The sequence below is a fragment of the Cucumis sativus genome, chromosome 1 (genome assembly GCF_000004075.3).
Source record: "Cucumis sativus cultivar 9930 chromosome 1, Cucumber_9930_V3, whole genome shotgun sequence".
Classification (NCBI taxonomy): Eukaryota; Viridiplantae; Streptophyta; class Magnoliopsida; order Cucurbitales; family Cucurbitaceae; genus Cucumis; species Cucumis sativus.
In genome coordinates, this window is record NC_026655.2 from 21,436,655 (window position 1) to 21,453,001 (window position 16,347).

Genomic DNA, 16,347 nt, shown 5'->3' on the forward strand with positions numbered 1-16,347 from the left:
CTCTAAACAATGGTTGAGTTACCATAACTCTGACCCCATAGTGATAACTCTTCATTGATAGAATTTAACATTTGTTATATTTTACAAATATTTTTATTTATTTTGCTATATTTAAAAATGCTTCTAAAATCAATATAGTAGTCATAAAATATGAGATTGAGGAGCATTTTTTCCTATAATTAAGATTGGTTGATATAGGTTTTTTTAAGGTATTGAATTAAATATGTACGACAACAGAATTGAATCACTTTTGACATTTAAAGTTGATAGTATAAGCTCATCTTGTCAAGTTGTTTTTAGTACACTCATTTACTAATGGACTCAAAATAGAAGTACGTGGTTAATATATTCTTTTATTATTAGATTCATGTAAGCTCTAATATAGTATGTATGTGTATATGAGACATAAGTAGGGTCGTTGATTTCGTTTCAGTCAATTCAACTCAATGTAGCTACAAAACATTAGGAAAGAGAACATAAAAGGACTCTATATATTTAGTATTTACTACTTTGCTTGCTTCATTGTGATCACAAAGTTGATCAGTGTCGAGATTAAATTCGGTTGATGAAGGGGGTCGGTAAAGATGAAGAAGAAGCCATGGCATTTCCACCGCGATCAATGACTACCACACAAACGGAGGTCCGACAAATTGGACAATGGCCATTCACTTTAAACCACCGGTCAATGCAGTCTTTGTGAAACACATGACCACACGTCTTCATCTTTCTACACTTTTCTCCTTCCTCAATTTCACAAAGGCAAATCGCACATTCTTGTTCGCCGCCTTCAACTTCGTTGTAATGAAAAATCGGTGCTTCAATGTCCAGATTCTCCGACAACTCTTCCCTATCAGATTTGGCGGATCGTTTTGTACATAAAATGGCAATGAATAAAAATAGCACAATGAGAAGAAGCATGGAGATCGTCAACAAAACCATAAAGAAGCCAGGAAGTAGGATTGGAGAGTGCAATGGCGGCAGAGGCGACGGTGACAACGGCATGAGGGACGGAAAAAAATTTGGAGATGACATTTTATTAATTGTAATTCAGCTTGAAATTAATTTTGTGAATCTGATTAAATTTAGAGAGAGTGATTTTTGAATTTATAGGCTTTGGAAAAGGGGGAATTAAATTAGTTTCCTAATAGGAAACGAGAATGGAGAATTATATCAATTTCCTATTGGGAAATGGAAATGAGAATTCTTATAATTTAATTAATACATAAATCGAAGATTATAATATTTATTACTAGTTCCTAATGGGAACCAGTAATAGCACGTTAATTGTCAAACTTTTATTAAAATTTTAAACTATTCTTTTTAAAAAAATTATAATATTTAATTTTATATATAACTATAACCTATTTTTAGTTTTATAGAGTTATTTAGAGTTTAAAATATATCATACAAATTGTGCTAATAAATTATTTGTTTAATAGACATATTAGGTACTGTAATATACACAATAAATCAAACATTTTTAAGGATATTTTCAAATAAGTATATTATATTTTTCATCATGTTCTTATTAAGTATATTTTTCATAAAATATTTTCTACATAGTACAAAATACAAAAATTAAGTAAATTATTATAACAATAAATTTTTAAATAGAAAAAAGGTTTTTGGAAGTATGTGTGTTTTTTTACATATTGCTAATAATCTTTTTTATATTAATAATTATAAGTTATTAATTATCTATTTTTCTTAAAGACAACCCATGATTTATGAAATACAAGAAAAATAAATCCTTGACATGTTTTATCTTACATACATGACAACATCAATGTCGACCTTGGGGAAAGCTTCTCCGACGTTGTTGAGGGTTTTGGGCGACGTAGGGCTGTACTGGGGAACACCCTATTGCTTGTAATGATGCAATGTCAATTTTGTGAAATCAAGTTCGATAATGCTTTTAGTTTTTTTTTTTTAATTTGTAGTACATGATTAACAACCATTAATTTTTGTATGTAAGAGAATAAGAAATGATATAGAATGTATTGGGAATTGTGAAGTCAAACCAATAAAACCTTGAATTTTATAATATTATATTTAAATTTTTTCTATTTGATTATATTTACCAATTTTTCAAGAAAAACAAACACAATTTTATCTACAAAATTAGTTAAGAAGAGAATCAATTTTTAAAAAAACTATTTTACCAATTTGTCAAAATCTTAAACTTTATCGATATCTTTTTTGTTTTTAGACGTAAATTGTTTTTATTAATTAGTTTTTTTGTATGTGTTGATTATTATAAGAAAATAAAAGAACCCAACATGCTCAGGTACTCACGAAACATTTTTTTATATAAAAAAATACTTATTGCACATAAAAGTTGAAATGATTTATTATTTGATCAATATAAAAATAAAAATAAATACAAATTAAATATATGCATTGTCTCATCCTCACATTTATTACTTAAAATTATATTTAAGTAATATAATTGACATCTATATTAAGTAAAAAACCCAAGATGTCTTAAGTTCAAACCCCTCACTCTAAGTTGTTGAAGAAATCTTTGATGTTAATATATGAAAAGTAGATGGGGATGTGATATTATTAGTACACTTCATGTGTTATTTGGTTTTGGTGTAAACATCTTTTTACTTTTTATACACCAAACTTGATATATATTGAGACACAAGGAATAACAAAAATTCACCATATTCAGTATTACAGGGTATCCTACTCATATTCTGTTATATTCTCAAATCTCTCTCTTACCTCTCCTAATTATCTCTGCCATCAACCATATTTGGTTTTCAATTCTGTGTTTAAAAGCCCACAATTATAATCCTTTTTCCTCCACTCTTAATTCATATTTCCAATTCACAGAAATATGTCGAAGATTAATCTCCCAGCTCTCATCATCCTTCTTGCAGCACTTGTAACAATAATGTCCCTCATCATCATACCATCCTCTCAAGCTACCACTTCATGTGAACCCCCACATCGAGTAAGTTTATTTTTATTTCAAAAATCTCCCTTCAAACCTCATTGATATAATTCTTTTATTTCATTCTTCCCTATTAGATTGTTTCTCAAGAGCTCGTCGCTGATCAAAATAACGATGAACCATGTGAAGGACCAGGGAAAGAAGATTGTCTTATTCGAAGAACCTTACAGGCTCATACTGATTACGTTTATACTTGTGATAATCCAACCGAGCCATGAACTATACCGCTCATATTTTCTTTTCTTTTCTCTTTTGTTTGATCATTACTTACACTTTCATATAATAAAAATAAACAAAGATCATCCGTTTGACGTCAATTCAATTTAGTTATTTTTGGATATATTTTCTTCTTTTTGCTCATAAATAATGCACATATTCTTTTTTCCCTAAAACACTTGCAGCCACACACGCGACAGTACATGCTTCTAAAAAAAGATTTTCTTCTTCTAATTCTATTTTGTTGAGTACAAACAAACTTAACAAAATAGTATTCTTTAATTCATTCATACCTATGGTTACTATGGTTCTCATTTGTGTTTGTTTCTTTACAACTTGATGGTTGAGTTGGAGTTGTGGGATTCAATCTCACCCTTTTTAGATGTAACTTTTATTCGTAACTTCACAATAAATTTAAAAACAATTAATAAGGCTCCACTTCCTACACAATTAATAAGGCTCCACTACTACCACAACTACCCACAACTAGGCAGAGGCAGTGATGCTCGAAACTAACGTGAAAGAGAGCGTACAAACAAATTTGAGTGATCAATGGAAGTGGACGACGACTTGCAACCCACGATTGGAAAATGGGGAGTCACGACTTAGCAAGAAAATAGAGATCTGAACGGCACAAGTTGAAGCCGTGCGTGGATAAGATTGTGGCTCGACTGACGCAAAACAAAAGGCAAAACGGCGATGAATGAAGTCAGATTTGGTCTGTCGATAACGTTCAATGCCACGCGAAATGGAGACGCATCGGCTGAGTGACGCAACGCCTTAAGTAACGTCAGGTGGAGAAAAATGCGTAAACGAGACGTTACAGCTTTGGTGACCGGTGTTACAACGACGAAGGCTTCGACAGTCATGGAGTTGTCGAACGGATAAGTGAAGGGACAGGCGACAGACGATTAGGGAAAGTGGTCGGAGGCTCAAAGTGGCGGTGGCTGTAGAAATGTGAAGAAGAATGGGGATAAGAGATGAGGGCACACACGATTCCAAACCACTTATTTTTAAAATAATAGTAATTATTATTATTATTTTATATAATAACACCAATAATCCTTAAAATAATATATTTTATTTTCCTTCGAATTAAAATCTTTTCCACACAAAACTAAAATAAAATAACACCAATAATCCTTAAAACTTAATAACATTTGAAAATTAAGTTGTGAAAGATACCTAAAATATGGTGTGTTACAGTTTAATTAGAATGCCTCTTCTACATGCTTACTTACAAGAGATTTGATCACCTTGAGGTGATTAGATATTCATATTCAGATTTTGTCGGATGTGTGGATACACAAAAGTCCATTTTTTACTATTTGTTCCTATTAGTTAAAGGAGTAATTTCATGAAAATGTGTGAAGCAGTGTATTGTTGTTGTATCCACTATGGAGGTTGAATTTGTATCATGCTTTGAGGCTATAGTTCATGTTTTATGGCTGCACAACTTTATCTCAAGGCTTGAAATTGTGGACAATATTGCCAAGCAGTTGAGAATTTATAGGGATAATTCTTTACTAGTTTTCTTCTCAACAAACAACAAGTATTCTAAAGGTGTTAAACTTATGGAATTAAAATACTTTGTGTTAAAGAAGAAGTTCAAAAACAAAGAATGTCAATCAAACACATTATCACTAAACTTATGATTTCAGATCTAATAACTAAAGGATTGCCATTAAAGACATTCAATGATAATGTTAAACATATAGGCTTTAGTAGATATCATTATTGAAATCAAGATGATGTTATTTGACACATTGAGCTCATTTATTTATTGTTTCTGATTATATCTCATTGTTCTATTCTTATGATTAGTATATACATAAATAAATTATGTTAAATAGGACATCGTCTTTAATAAAGGCACTTACTGTTGGACCATTATTGATTATCTTTATTATGAATCATGTTAATAGAAGAACTATTTGAGTGCTACATGGAAGGGAGTATGTTAATGCAATGATGTATGACTACCATGATCCTTTAGTAGTTTCTTTGACTTGACATGATATGTTTTGAAGTTTAATTTGCGCATTATGTCTATGAACGTATATGGTAAATAATGTGGATGGACCAAGTGGGAGAACGTTCGATTTATTTTAAATATAATATTATTGCTAATGTGGCTCATGTGCATTATATGCCATTTTATCTTTTTAGGGTCCATTATATAAAAAGATAATGTCATAGTTAAACACCATGATAGGTCGTGTCTATAAATAGAATTTTAGGGATTGGTCCTCTCATTATCTCATTCAAGTATTTCAATCTTTCCATCAAGAAAATTAATTATCACTACAATAATAACGGTCTTCCCCAACGCACAGAAATGTTACCAAAAATCCTAAACTGCGTCGCGAAAGGCTACCACCACGTCGTGAACGATGTCGGCAACTACGTCGCAAAAAGCGCATTGGGGATACTTTCCGCGACACATCTCAGCACGACATCGAGGAAGGTTTCACCCGCGCACGACCCATTACATTACATAAGGCTTCTGCAACCTCGACGTTGCTGAAGGCTTCCACGACGTCGGCGTCGTCGAAGCATTTTGTGATGCCGACATATCGCGAAGTATATATATATATATATATATATTATTAAAAAATAATTTTATTATCATTATTTTGGCATTAGTAAAACTCAATGAAATAAATTGATTAAAATGAAAATATTAATCATTATGAAATGAAATAATAGATTAAATGTGTTCAATCTAAAAAATTGATTATATAATTCAAAACATTTCATAAAAATTTTAAAAAAACTTCAAGACGGCAGTAGGCAGTGTAGCGGTGAGGGACGACAACAGCGACGGCGAAATTTGGCAACCTCGAACTTTCTCCCTTTCTCTCTCAAAAATTTGGATTGTGAATGAATTATGAGAGAATTGTTGAATGAATTCAGTGAAATAGGCAAGACTTTCCCCGACGTCTTCGAAAACGTCGTAGAAAGTCGATATCTGCGACGTAGGAGGTAGGTGACGTCGCGGTTTAATTATGTTTGACTTTCGGTGACGTCGAAGGACACTACGTCGCGAAAGGTCGAGCAATGAAATTAATACCTTTGACTATCAGCGATGTGCATCACCGTTGTGTCGCAGAAAGTCGAATCATTTGGTTGATGTTTCGACGTTCGGCGACGTACAAGGACACGACGTCGCATAAAGGTTTATAATCATTTCACTTTTCGCGACGTCTTGTAGAGGCGTGTCGCAAAAAGATTATCATATGAAATTAGGGTTAGACTTACCGCGACGTCGGAGGGTGCCACGTTGCGGAAAGTGTAAAAACAATTTAAATATTCAGCTTTCTGCGACGTTCGTCGCGAAAAGCCTTGACCAAAATGAATCGTTTCGGCTCTCCACGACGTGTACGAGAGAGACGTCATAGAAAAGTGAAACAATAAATTAATTAGTACACTTACCGCGACGTTCGTTTTTCAGACGTCGCAGAATGTTGTATTTCGTGACTTGTTAACATGGACGTCGCGGAAAGTCTAGCAACGGCAATGTTGCTTTTAGCGAAGTCGTGTCTAGCGTCGCGATATCTCCATTTTCTTGTCGTGTCTATTAAGGAAGGCCAATTGAGAGAAATACAATCCCTTAGAAGACCATTCATGGATCAAGGTATGTGATTCTTTATCTAAGTTTAATTTGTAAAATCATCTAATTCAAAAATCTTGACACTTATTGTTGTATACAATGTTAGAGTTTTATTGTATAATCATGCAACTAAAGTTTACAAAGTTTACAAGGATACCTCTGTTCATATGTTTCTAAATATAATATTATTTTGCAAACAATTACATAGTAATTTATTTTGTTTCAACAATTCAAATATAATAGGATATGTTATTTTAGTTTAACGATCGTAACATTTCAAAAGATCAAACAATTTACGTTTGAGATTGTAATTGATATTTTATATAATGCATATTAATGTTGTTTGAATGTACAATAATAAAATGTATTATATTTGGATATAATATAATTGACAAAAGGAAATGTATATAAATAATGATATATACAATAATGTGTGGTAGAAGGCATGAAACATTAATAGATCTACAACATACATAACACTCTTTCAATTTGTATCCTAAATGACAAGAAGACCAAGAAAATTATATATATGCACACATAGTGTCCACGACGAATTGATTTTGACTTTTTATTTAATTTATATTTTTGTCCAAATATGTAACAAAGTTTAACTTATTTTTATTTTATTCTTTTGTCATTGATAGAAAGTTTCAACCTCAATTTGTCTAATAATCAATTAAACTAAGTCTTTATTTTATTATAATAGTCTTGGTTTTTCTTTTATCAGAAAGTACTACAAAAAAAATTTATAACTTTTATTTTATCTATTACAATAGCAGATGACATAAATAATATCTTACCTTCACTCAATCGTCAAACACATCCATCTCCACAACTATGCATTTTACTTCATCATTCCATCTAAATCCACAGCAAGACGGGTCACGCATCTCCGCTAGAGCGTAGAACGTTCTCTTAAGCAATTTTATGCGACTACCGATAGTTGTTGCTTGGATGTTACGTCTTGGACTCTTACATGCCATCATTCTTGCAAGCTAACTAAGGTACCGTTGTCGAAAGGTCCAGTTGTCGGACCTCCAACCACTGGCGTTGACTAACTCGACGAGGCACTCAACTAGGGTTGCCTCCTCCTATTTCGTTCAACTGTGCATTGGCATTCTTGCTGAAGTTGTCATGCTATAAAATGAATGTAAACATATTAGTGCCATTAAGTTCGCTATGGTTATGACATACACACATATAAGTCATTACGCATTTAGAAAACAAACATATTGTCAATCGCAACCATTGTAAACCAATAGATTCGATAAAAATAAATTTAAAAAAAATATGACAAAAGAAGATGCAAGTCATTCATTAACAAAAAAAACTATGGCTACACTAGTCGTGCTACAGATTACGCAACTCTCAGTCAGTGAACATTTCATCTGCAAGCTTGTCCCTCCATTGACTTCACTGGTTGAAGGTCTCTATGTATTGTATATCGTTTTCGACAGTAGTCGTGTGGGTTGAATCACTCTCATCTTTGTCATCAGGTACATCAAAGTTTTTCCTTTCTTGGTTGATGAGGTTGTGCAGTAGACAATATGCAAGTATCGTCCGACATTAGACTTCTACGGGTAGTACGACTTTTCTTACAGCATTGCCCATCGACTCTTTAGGACACCAAATGCTCTTATTTCATTTCATGCAAAAGAATGCTTTATATTAAAGAACTCTTTCACAGTTGATGGTGCATTTTCAACACCACACCAGTCCTGCAGGTAGTAGCGTTTCCCTCTGTATGGTGCCAAGAAACCCTTAGCATTTGGGTATCCGCCATCGACTAGGTAGTAATAGCTTGTGAGCACATTCGACGATTAAAAATACGTAACTGATAATGGAAAATTTGTACTTCTATATACAATTTTGCAAGTAATTACTCTTCGACACCCTTAGTCTGTTCGGTCTTGAAATGACATCTCGAAGAATATGTGAGTTAGCAGCCAATCCTTCCCAGCCGGCTAATACGAACATAAAATTGTATATTGTATCACATACACCAAGGACAATTGTGGCAACTTTGCCCTTTCGTGTTATATATCTAGGCCGCTCACATGCTGGAACGTTTACCTTGATGTATGTGTCATCTAATGGGCATCTAATAGGCCAAGACAATTATATAACGTACAACTAATGATTAATGACTAGATCGCACGTTTGATCGGTGGATGTACATAGTTGTAGAAAGAAACATGAACCACAAACCACCTCCATCTTGGATCTGTACAACCATTTGTCACTGGTTGTGGTTTTTTCAACAGCTCATCATGTAAGTGAATGACTGCAAGCAATACCATGTTGAAATGATGTAAAATTGTCTCACTCAAGCACATGAATTTCCTTTAAATCACACGATTTTTCATGTCATGTGCAAGTATGTGGAGGAACATGGCCACCATCTCCTCAACATCGACAACTTTTGTCGACGTTAGTCCAACAATGGTTCTAAGTAGATGACAGAAAATGTTTAGTCAAAAAGTTGATTTTACTTTTTATTTGTCAAAAAGTTTATTTAAACCCTATTTTCACCCCCCTCTAGGGTTGCCATACCGATCCAACAATTGGTATCAGAGCAAGGTTGCTCATCTTGAAATTTTAATTTCTTGATAAACTTTATTGTTATAGCATTATGGCAAACCTATTGGCAAATGGAATTGTTGAAGGTCAATTTACTTCTAGACCTCCTTATTTTGATGGTTCAAATTATGCATATTGGAAAGCTAGAATGAAAATTTATTTGCAATCTATTGACTATAATTTGTGGTTAATTGTTGCTAAAGGTCCTTATGTACCCATGAAAAATGTTGGTACGCCTAAATTAGAAGAAGAATATGATGAAAATGAAATGAAAAAGTGTTCTTTTAATGCTAAGGCTATTAATTGTTTGTATTGTGCCTTGAGTAAAGATGAATTTAATAGAATATCTATGTGTTCTTTCGCTCAAGAAATTTGGAATACTCTTGAAATTACTCATGAAGGAACAAATCAAGTTAAAGAGTCTAAAATATGAAAAGTAGGTGCACATGTGATATTATTAGTACACTTCATGTGTTATTTGGTTTTGGTGTAAACAACTTTTTACTTTTTATACACCAAACTTGATATATATTGAGACACAAGGAATAACAAAAATTCACCATATTCAGTATTACAGGGTATATCCTACTCATATTCTGTTATATTCTCAAATCTCTCTCTTACCTCTCCTAATTATCTCTGCCATCAACCATATTTGGTTTTTAATTCTGTGTTTAAAAGCCCACAATTATAATCCTTTTTCCTCCACTCTTAATTCATATTTCCAATTCACAGAAATATGTCGAAGATTAATCTCGCAGCTCTCATCACCCTTCTTGCAGCACTTGTAACAATAATGTCCCTCATCATCATACCATCCTCTCAAGCTACCACTTCATGTGAACCCCCACATCGAGTAAGTTTATTTTTATTTCAAAAATCTCCCTTCAAACCTCATTAATATAATTCTTTTATTTCATTCTTCCCTATTAGATTGTTTCTCAAGAGCTCGTCGCTGATCAAAATAACGATGAACCATGTGAAGGACCAGGGAAAGAAGATTGTCTTATTCGAAGAACCTTACAGGCTCATACTGATTACGTTTATACTTGTGATAATCCAACCGAGCCATGAACTATACCGCTCATATTTTCTTTTCTTTTCTCTTTTGTTTGATCATTACTTACACTTTCATATAATAAAAATAAACAAAGATCATCCGTTTGACGTCAATTCAATTTAGTTATTTTTGGATATATTTTCTTCTTTTTGCTCATAAATAATGCACATATTCTTTTTTCCCTAAAACACTTGCAGCCACACACGCGACAGTACATGCTTCTAAAAAAGATTTTCTTCTTCTAATTCTATTTTGTTGAGTACAAACAAACTTAACAAAATAGTATTCTTTAATTCATTCATACCTATGGTTACTATGGTTCTCATTTGTGTTTGTTTCTTTACAACTTGATGGTTGAGTTGGAGTTGTGGGATTCAATCTCACCCTTTTTAGATGTAACTTTTATTCGTAATTTCACAATAAATTTAAAAACAATTAATAAGGCTCCACTTCCTATAAAATTCTACTAATTCTCGTTATATTTTCATCACCCACATAAATGACAGCCTGCCAATCAAAAGTCATTGGTCAATCAAATCCCTATGAAACATTTGATCACACGTGCTCATCCTTCTACATTTCTCCCCTTCTTTAATTTCGCAAAGGTAGATGGTACTATTTTTCTTATTGTCGTTGTCATCTCCGTCATAACTAAAATTTGGTACTTCAAATCTCTAAAATCTGGAGCTAACTTTTTGCAATTACATTTGGCAACTCTTTCACTACATATAAAGTGATAAGGAAGAAACATAGTAAAATGAAGAGAAACATGAAGACCACGAGCACTTAACCAACAATTGATAGTATATATCATTAATAAAATTTGAAATCATTTAAATTTTTTTAAATATTTTGGTTTATTTTGCTATGTATTAAAATGCTTTTGAGATCAATATAGTACTCACGAAAATATGAGATTGAGGAGCATTTTCATTTTCTAGAATACGATTGTTCGATATAGTTTTTTTAAAAATGATTAGTATTGAATTAAATATATATGGTGAGATAATTGAATTTCCTTTGACATCCATGTTGATTGTAAAAATATTATACAATTGAGTTAAAAGCACATATATTTTGTCTTGCCTTTTTTATTATTTTTTTAAAAGAATTTGAATTTAAATTTAAATTATAAATTTTAAATTTTAAATCTTAATTTTAAATCTCCTCCCTATTTTTTCCCTATTTTCGTTTTCCTTCGTCACCACTCTGTTTTCCCACACTGTTTTCCCACACTCCCACTTTTTCTCAATCTCTCACCTTCTCCCACTCTCCGACCTTCTTCCCCTTTCTTTGTTGCACTCCACTTCACTATCTAAAACTACTACATTTCACTATTTAAAAAAATTAGACCTTGCTCTATAAAAAAGAAGGAGTGGATTCAATTTTATTTGGAAAGAGGTGAACAGGATCAAGAAAGAACCTTTTGCATTTAAGGAAGACCTTGGGTAAGTTTTTTTATTGATTTAAATCACTCGTTAATTAGCTGTTGTGTTAATCATTTGACAGTCATTTGACATCTTTTAATTATTTGCATCCTTTAATTATTTGGCACCCATCTCACATTCATTCTGTGTAAATTACTTACAGCTTGTCGCGACGTGATCGCTATGCGGAGCGGCCGACCTCCCGTTTATTTAATTTTAATAAATAAATAGCTTTGGAGTCGCCACCAACCATATTAGGTGTGATTGGTCACCAAAAAAAAAGAAAAAAAAAATAGTCTGCGTACATTCAGAGATTTAAGTTTGGGAGTTAATTGCAAAATGGTTATCCAATTTTATCTTTTAAATTAAATTATAGAGGTTCACAAAACAAAGTTTTTATTTAGGTTTTGTTTAAATGTCTCATGTTTATCAATTCATATCGAAGAAAGTAAAACCTAAGCATGAATTGATGATTATGGGTATCATAGAAGTCATTAGAAAAATGAAGTTTATTTTTGTTTTAAAAGATTTTTATTCACCTTAAGAATGTTAAGATACCAAAACTTGATATTTTAATCTCTATCATAGGTGTTTAATGAGAAATTTCATGTATCTAGAATGAAAACACTACTCAGTCTCTTTTAAAATATGAAATGTGTTTATTTAAAAACAATCTATTAATTAAATTTCAAACAGAAAAATTTCATGTATTCATGGAAATTAAATTATAAAATCCATAAAAAACAATACTTTTCTTCAATTTACATTTTTATATTTCAATTGGAAAATGAATAATAACAATGAACAAGACATTATGAAATTTGAAAAATACTTGAAGGGTAATATGTTAAGATAAAATAAATGCATAAAACAAATACAGGATAATGTAAGCAATATGGAAAATGTACAAGATAATTAATTAATGCAGAATGATGTAAAATAATTAATTAATTCAAAACATGCAAAATAATTAACTAATTCAAAAGGATGCAAAATAATTAATTAATGCAGAAAGTTAAAAAATAATTAATTAATGTAGAAACAGAAATAAGCAAAATAATTAATTAATTCAGAAATAGGCAAAATAATTAATTAATTCAAAAATATGCAAAATAATTAATTAATTCAAAAATATGCAAAATGCCAGACCAGTAATAAATAATTAAACGAGGATGTTAAATGGGTGAAATAATAATTAACTGTAGAGTGCCAAGGTGGGTTTAATGCTAAATAATCACAGTAGCCAATGAATGTCAAATAATTTTGGCAATATGCATGCTGATTAATTAATTAATACAGAATACAAATAATTCGAATGAGTAATTGACATAAGAGGTCAAATGAGTGCCAAAATAATTAACAATATACAAATAATTAGCTCACAATGGAGGATACCGAAAATTAAAACTGTCAAATACATTGTGCTAATTAATTAAAACAATGCATAATTAAGAGTGTAGGTCAAATGAATAGTTATTTTCAAATGCATAATTAACATATATGCCAAATTGATAATTATTAAAGCAAGTTGTCAAATGGATACACACAATTAACACAGAACGTAAAATGGGTGCCTAGATAATTAAAAAATTAGCAAATAATTAAATCAGTATGCCAAATGGGTGTCAAATGAGTGTTGGATAATTAAAACATCAATCAAATAATTAACAAATCATTTAATTAATTAACTGAATGAAATAATTAACATAGCACGCAAATGGATGCCAAATAATTCAAATAATTAATCAAGAATACATTGATTATTGATTAGACAGTAGCCAAATGAATGCCAAATAATTAAACAGGTACAAAACTACTGATTATTCCGCGCATCAATCAAATAGTCAAATGGGTGTCAAATTAATTAACTAGATGCAAAACTCAACCATCAGAATAGTGAAATGACCAAATAGATGTGCATAAATAAAAGTAATCAGATGCAAAACACTAATTATTAGGGCAGCAATCAAAGAGTCAAATGGGAGCCAAATGATTCAAATGATGCAAATAATTAAGATGTGAAATGAGTGTCAAATGATTAACACAACAGCTAATTATTGAGTGATTTAAATGAATAATTAAGACAGCATCCAAATGGGTGCCAAATAATTAAGCAGTATCATCAACTTGAATAAATAAAAAAAAGGTGGAAGTGGAGTAGGTTTAGATAGTGAAATGGAGTACAGCAGAGAAAGGGGAAGAAGGTGGAAGAGTGGGAGAACATGACAGATTGCGGAAGAATGTGGAAGAGTGGGAGAACGTGAGACATTGGGAAAAAGTGAGAGGGGAGAACATGAGAGATTGCGGAAGAATGTGGAAGAGTGGGAGAACGTAATACATTGGGAAAAAGTGAGAGGGTTGTGACCCAGGAAACAGGAAATGGTTGAGAAAAATAGGGGAAGGAAAAAAATCTTTACTTTTAATTTTAATTTTAAATATGTTTTTATTTTTGTTTTTGTTTTAAAACATAAATTTAAAAATTAAGATTTAAATTTTAGAATTTAAATTCAAATTCAAATTCTTTTAAAATAAATAAATTAATTAATTAAAAAAATAAAAAGGCAGGACAAAATACAGTATCTACACACCTATTTCACAGATTTAATTATTTGCATTATATTAATTAATTAGCACCATGTATTTACATTTTGTGTTAATTATTTGTACTCATATGACATCGTGGGTTAATAATTATTCATGATTAATCAATTAACATCTTGTATTTGACAATACCCATTTTCCATTTGGCCTATTAATTAATTAGCACCTGTATTTGATGTTTTTAATTTTTGGCATCTTGAGTTAATTGTTTGACTATTTTGATTGCTGTTTTATGCATCTAGTTAATTAATTTGGCGCTCATTTGACTATTTTGATTGTTACACTAATTAATTAGTTTTATGCATCTAGTTAATTATTTGACACCTATTTGGCGACTCCCTATTTAATCAATGTGTTCTCCATGCTCATTAATTATTTGTCACCCATTTGGGTGCTATGTTAATTATTTCATTTGGTTGTTAATTATTTGGTTGTTGTGTTAATTATTTAGCACCCATTGGACATGCTAATTTAATTATTTGCATCTTTTTAATTATTTAGGCACCCGTTTTACATTTTGTGTTAATTGTTTGTATCCATTTGGTATCTTGCGTTAATAATTATCCATTTGGCATATGTGTTAATTATGCATTTGAAAATAATTACCATTTGGTAGTTGACCGTTTGTATTTTTGACTTTCTTCATTATGAGCTAGTTATGTACATTCTGTATTAATTAATTAGTATGCATCTTACTATAATTATTTGACATTCATTTGGGTACTACGATTATTTATTTTGCGTTAAACCTACTTTGACATTTATTAATGGACTCAAAATAGAAGTATGTGGTTAATCGATCCTTTTATTATTAGATTCATAGACTCTAATATAGTATGTATGTGTATATGAGACATAAGCAGGTCGTTGATTTCTTTTCACTCAATTCAACTCAATGTAGCTACAAAACATTAGGAAAGAGAACATAAAAGGACTCTATATATTTAGTATTTACTACTTTGCTTGTTTCATTGTGATCACAAAGTTGATCAGTGTCGAGATTAAATTTGGTTGATGAAGGGGGTCAGTAAAGATGAAGAAGAAGCCATGGCATTTCCACCGCGATCAATAACTACCATACAAACGGAGGTCCGGCAAATTGGACAATGGCCATTCACCTTAAACCACCGGTCAATGCAGTCTTTGTGAAACACATGACCACACGTCTTCATCTTTCTACACTTCTCTCCTTCCTCAATTTCACAAAGGCAAATCACACATTCTTGTTCGTCGCCTTCAACTCCGCTGTAATGAAAAATCGGTGCTTCAATGTCCAGATTCTCCGACGACTCTTCCCCGTCAGATTTGGCTGATCGTTTTGTACATAAGATGGCAATGAATAAAAATAGCACAATGAGAAGAAGCATGGAGACCGTCATCAAAACCATAAAGAAGCCAGGAAGTAGGATTGGAGAGTGCAACGGCGGCAAAGGCGACGGTGACAACGGCATCAGGGGTGGTAAAAAAATTGGAGATGACATTTTATTAACTGTAATTCAGCTTGAAATTAATTTTGTGAATCTGATTAAATTTAGAGAGAGTGATTTTTGAATTTATAGTTTTTAGAAAAGGGAAAATAAATTAGTTTCCTAATGGGAAAGGTGAATGGAAATTATATCAGTTTTCTAATGGGAAATGGAAATGAGAATTCTTAGAATTTAATTACTACGTAGATCGAAGATTATTTATGTTTGTGGATTCTTTATATTTTTTTTTCTTAAATGGTTTTTTTCAAAAGCTATTTACACTTTATAAAAATTATTCACACTTTTTCCTATAAAATATAAATATTTTATAAAAAATTCTAGTTTTTACAATTCTTTTATTTTTTTAATTATGCAAAATTTTCTTTGTAAGATATATTTTATTTATTTGATAAAGAGGATAT

The 16,347-nt window shown here is 31.4% G+C and overlaps 4 protein-coding genes across 4 annotated transcripts; 2 read left to right on the forward strand and 2 right to left on the reverse strand.

Moving 5' to 3' along the window:
• Positions 1-552: 552 nt before the first annotated feature.
• Positions 553-1,002, reverse strand: LOC105436301 (E3 ubiquitin-protein ligase ATL9-like). The gene has a single exon (XM_011661556.1). It carries the CDS (start codon positions 1,000-1,002, stop codon positions 553-555), a length of 450 nt encoding a protein of 149 aa, XP_011659858.1.
• A 1,762-nt stretch (positions 1,003-2,764) lies between these two features.
• On the forward strand, positions 2,765-4,036 carry LOC116401751 (phytosulfokines-like). The gene is made up of 2 exons (XM_031880229.1): positions 2,765-2,962; positions 3,040-4,036. Exons 1-2 carry the CDS (start codon positions 2,846-2,848, stop codon positions 3,178-3,180), a joined length of 258 nt encoding a protein of 85 aa, XP_031736089.1. The 5' UTR covers positions 2,765-2,845; the 3' UTR covers positions 3,181-4,036.
• A 6,000-nt stretch (positions 4,037-10,036) lies between these two features.
• On the forward strand, positions 10,037-10,530 carry LOC116403304 (phytosulfokines-like). The gene is made up of 2 exons (XM_031883962.1): positions 10,037-10,227; positions 10,305-10,530. The coding sequence occupies exons 1-2, from the start codon at positions 10,111-10,113 to the stop codon at positions 10,443-10,445; spliced, it is 258 nt and encodes an 85-aa protein (XP_031739822.1). The 5' UTR covers positions 10,037-10,110; the 3' UTR covers positions 10,446-10,530.
• Positions 10,531-15,460: 4,930 nt separating this feature from the next.
• LOC105434505 (RING-H2 finger protein ATL79) lies at positions 15,461-15,910 on the reverse strand. Its single transcript, XM_011650210.2, has one exon. The coding sequence runs from the start codon at positions 15,908-15,910 to the stop codon at positions 15,461-15,463; it is 450 nt and encodes a 149-aa protein (XP_011648512.2).
• Positions 15,911-16,347: the final 437 nt, after the last annotated feature.